Source organism: Lepisma saccharinum, chromosome 2 (assembly GCF_977018435.1).
Source record: "Lepisma saccharinum chromosome 2, izLepSacc3.1, whole genome shotgun sequence".
NCBI lineage: Eukaryota > Metazoa > Arthropoda > Insecta > Zygentoma > Lepismatidae > Lepisma > Lepisma saccharinum.
Genome location: NC_139230.1, coordinates 71936289 through 71940684, shown reverse-complemented (window position 1 = coordinate 71940684; position 4396 = coordinate 71936289). Strand labels below are relative to the sequence as shown.

The window sequence follows — 4396 nt, the reverse complement described above, 5'->3', positions numbered from 1 at the left end:
AGAGCCCGAGTTGGGATGGGTGGAGAGGGGTGGGGGCAAAAGGATCGGTCGCCCTGGGCGGTGTCAAGAGGGCGCCGAACAAGTAAAGAGGAAATAAATGAACGGAGTAAGAAAAGTGTGTGGGTTGGTGCTTTATTAAATTAATATTGTTGTCGGTATGAAAATAAATAGATTTATAAAAGTTTAATGATTGACTGTGTGTGGGTGTGTGTGTGTGGGTGTGTGTGTGTGTGTGTGTAGGTAGGGATATTTTGAAACTCGGAAGCGGTTTTGAAGGAATATACTGTAGCAGCATTGTGAGACATAAAATATATTAACAGCAGTGGTGTGCTCAAGGTGGAGTAAGTGGGGGTCATGCCTCCATTTGTTCCATGAAGAAGGTCAAGAGCAGGAAAACATGGCAAAATGAAGGATCGATACCAAAAAGAAGTATACGTACAAATCGCTTCGAAAATACTGGGCACGCCACTCATTACCAGGATTTATTAATAAAATCAATTATAAAAGAATTTGTTCATTAGTACCAAATTATTTTAGTAATTGTTCACACATGTTTTTTTAATGATCAATTTGTAATTATGATAATTCAAACAAACCAGTTTCTCTTGTATGAGAATACATACATCTGCAGGGTGTTGTGGTTAAAATAAAGAACATTGTCCCACGAGAGACGGCCGTTCTTCCGCAACTGAACACCACAAATTTAGTAATGTGTGAGCTGGTTTACTCATACAGCTGTTAAACACATACGAGGGGATATCAAAAAGTTTTAATTATCCCCCAGAATTTATTGAGTGATTTCGATGAAACTTTGCTTCTGTAGTCATTAGACCTTCTATGTGTTGTGTAGTGAAAATTATTAATGTGTGTTATTTCTGTTCTTTATACGTGGCGCTAGTTGTCAGTAAAGTGCAAAATGGAGATGATCGAAGCTAACAGCGTTATTAAGTTTCTGCATTTGAAGGGTCACAACGCCCGCCAAATTCATGAAGAAATGAAAGTTGTGTATGGTGGTGATTGCCCATCCTATGACACTATTGTGAGGTGGAAGAGACATTTCCAAACAGGTCACCGTATTGTTACAGATGAACCTAGATCTGGACGCCCATCATCCACGGATGACGCCGCCACAGTGAAGAAAATCAAGGATCTGATACTGGAAGATCGATGCATAACTATCCAAAACATCATGCAACAAAGTGGACTCAGTTATGGTAGTGTTTGGAATATTATTCATAAGGAATTGCATATGTCTAAGGTGTCGGCCTGCTGGGTTCCGCGTTTGCTCACTCCTCTTCAGAGACAAACACGGCGTGACATGTCGAGTCAGATGTTGAACATTTTGGAACAAAACGAGGAAGATTTTTTGCCCGTATGATAACTATGGATGAATGTTGGATCTACCTATATGATCCTGAGACAAAAGAGATGAGCAAACAATGGAAGCACACATCGTCCCCTCCCCCCAAAAAAGCAAAGGTGCAAAAGTCTGCTGGGAAGGTCATGCTCTCAGTGTTTTGGGATTGTCATGGGGTCATCCTTACAGACTACCTTCGGAAGGGAGAAACTATCACTGGGACATACTACTGCTCACTTCTGAGGAAGTTACGAGATGCTGTGAAGGAAAAACGTCGCGCATGCTCTCCAAAGGGATCCGTCTCCTTGCGGACAATGCACCCGCTCATTCATCGCAAGCAGCGGTTCTTGAAGCTCACCGTTGTGGCTATGAATTATTACCGCACTCGCCCTATTCTCCCGATCTAGCACCAAGTGACTTTTTCCTTTTCGCACATATGAAGAATCCACTTCGGGGTCGCCATTTTGACAACACTAACGATGTCATATTGGAGGTAGAGCGCTGGTTTGCCATGCAATCTGCAGAGTTCTACAATGATGGTCTTTGACAGATCAAAAAACGCTGGGAGAAATGTGTAACTCTGCATGGTGACTATGTAGAGAAGTCACAATAAAAGGATATAAAACTCAACTTTCTGTCTCAATTATTGCATTGGGATAATTAAAACTTTTTGATACCCCCTCGTATTACCACATTGAGTCAAGTAATAAATTTCTCTTCTTTCTGTACAATCAATATAACCATCTTCCTCGTGGGTGTGAAAATTTTCCAACCATTTCTTTTTTTAAACTTGGTCCCTCAGTCACTTTTTCGTGCCTGGAGACTGCATTGAATGAAATAAAGCTCCAAAATTTGACATTACCATTTCCGTTTAATTAGAAACCATATCAAATAGCCCGTGTACTATGAACTGACATAATATCGAAAAAGTTTGATTTCATAACTACCTACTTTCGGCAAAAACAAAAATGTATTCCTAATTTCGACCCCTTACAAATAACGAAGGAATGAAGTAATAACAATTTTTCAAATTTGCTTTTTAATTTTCAGAATTAATATTCATATTATTTACAAAAGGTAATTACAAATGTGAACATAATTAGTCGTAAGTAGTGATTTAATACAAAATATTATATTCGAGTAAAATTAAAAACATTAATTTAGTAAACCTCAGAATGAATGTTAAGTTTACTTCAAGAAAAGCAACTATATCATTATTTTTTAAGCAACTAAAATAAATTTCACTTACTTTTCGGCGCCGGAGCATGTTTCATGAAATCACATGAAATATTTTGTGCCGCGGATCCATTTTTCCCCATGATTATCTGTGGAATATTTTTTTCGCACAGATTGCGCATTCAACATCATCATCCTCACTGTCCCTGTCGTCAATTTTCCTTTCTTGACATAATATAAAGTTGCCCTAGCAACATTGCACATCTCTCTGGCTACTTTGTGCTGCGCACAGTATCAATCGCCGTCTTCATTGTATTCTTATCCCATTGTTTCCGGGGCCCCACCTGAAACAAAAACGAAACGTTTGAGACATGGACGGCCAAAAGGTGTGGCAAAGGGAAAAATTGCTCCCCTCTTGAGTATCGGAATGGGATAATCTTTATAGGTTGTTGCGATGATAAGTTTATTTTTAAAATCAACATTTCAATAAATGGATATTTTTTAATGCCATATTGACACTAAACATTGATTACTTCTAATACAATTTTCGATGTAATTGTTTATTTTGCATGAAAATACGCACGTGCTCATTCTTCACTTCATCTACGATTAAATTGGAAAACTGCTGAGCGCGAATTTCATCGAGTATCTATGAAATAAAATTGCACTCCTTAAGCGCCATTTTCCCACCGACAATGATGTTGCTTATTCGTTGCAATATTTCCATTCTATGTTAATGAAGACAATTGAATAGTAAAAGTTCATGCAATACGTAAATAGTGTTAAACATTCCTACCATATCGACCAGTTGTCAGGGTAAAGCGAACGCTGGTATTTTGTGTGACAAAACTAGGATGTAAGTGATCAGTTTTCCTACATAGATTTATTACAAAACTGCAAGGGATTTTCCCTGGTGTAGAGATTGCTTAGAAATATTTATTTCACTTGCAGCCATCACTAGAACAATAGAATGTTCATTTAGCACTCTCCGGAGAGTAAACTTTTGTTCCCGGTCAACAGTACAGGAAGAAAGACTCATTGTACTGTGCATAGCGTCCATCAAAAACGCATGCTTGAAATCAATACTGTGTTTATAGAGCAAGTCCTTACAACGTTCAGCAAGGAGGAAGCTCGTCGATTGCAATTTTTCTCGCCGAAAACCAGCCATAAAATTAATACAAAATAATCGTGTTTTATCACTTCGTAGTGTGAACCAATTTTTGATTTATACTTGCGTTTGTCAAATTACTTAATTTTGAAATTAAATTATTTCTTCATGTGAATGCTGCCCATATATCTATTATTATATTCGTTCATTTATATCTACAACCTTGGTGACAATGAAGTTCGACCAGAAAGGAATACGTGATTAAATGCACAGAGGCATAGGCGGTGGAATGGGTGACCCGCAGAAGTGACGCATGTGTGTAAGAGGAGGCGTGTGAGCAGGCAAGAATCGTGATCCCAGCATGTTGCACCCAAGGTCACGTAAAGAACGAAAACGAGGAACTATACACGTGACATTGAACTTCGACCAGGCACCAGACCCATACGGAAATTGCAGGTAGTGGCGCATTCGACGGAAGCATGACGTCACGGACACGATAAGGGAGTCCGCCGTATATAAGCGCGTGATGTGCACCGAGGAACCGCAGTGCATCATCACCATGGCCAGGGGCAAACCTATTGACAACACCGTGAGGAGAAGAGTGGTGGAGTTGCAACGGGATGGACTCAGTGAACGGGAAATAGGGCGCCAACTGAACTTACCCAAGTCAACCGTCCACTGCATCATCAAACACCACCAAAATACGGGTACTACAGAGCCAGGTAAGGCCCCCGGTCGAAAACGCCTGCTAAGCG

General features: G+C 39.7%; 1 protein-coding gene across 1 annotated transcript; it reads left to right on the top strand.

Moving 5' to 3' along the window:
• Positions 1–916: 916 nt before the first annotated feature.
• On the top strand, positions 917–1378 carry LOC145982441 (protein GVQW3-like). The gene has a single exon (XM_083115926.1). It carries the CDS (start codon positions 917–919, stop codon positions 1376–1378), a length of 462 nt encoding a protein of 153 aa, XP_082972052.1.
• The last annotated feature ends 3018 nt before the right edge of the window (positions 1379–4396 follow it).

Coding starts and splice junctions, on each gene's coding strand:
- LOC145982441 (XM_083115926.1), top strand. CDS start 917: ATGGAGATGATCGAAGCTAACAGCGTTATTAAGTTTCTGCATTTGAAG.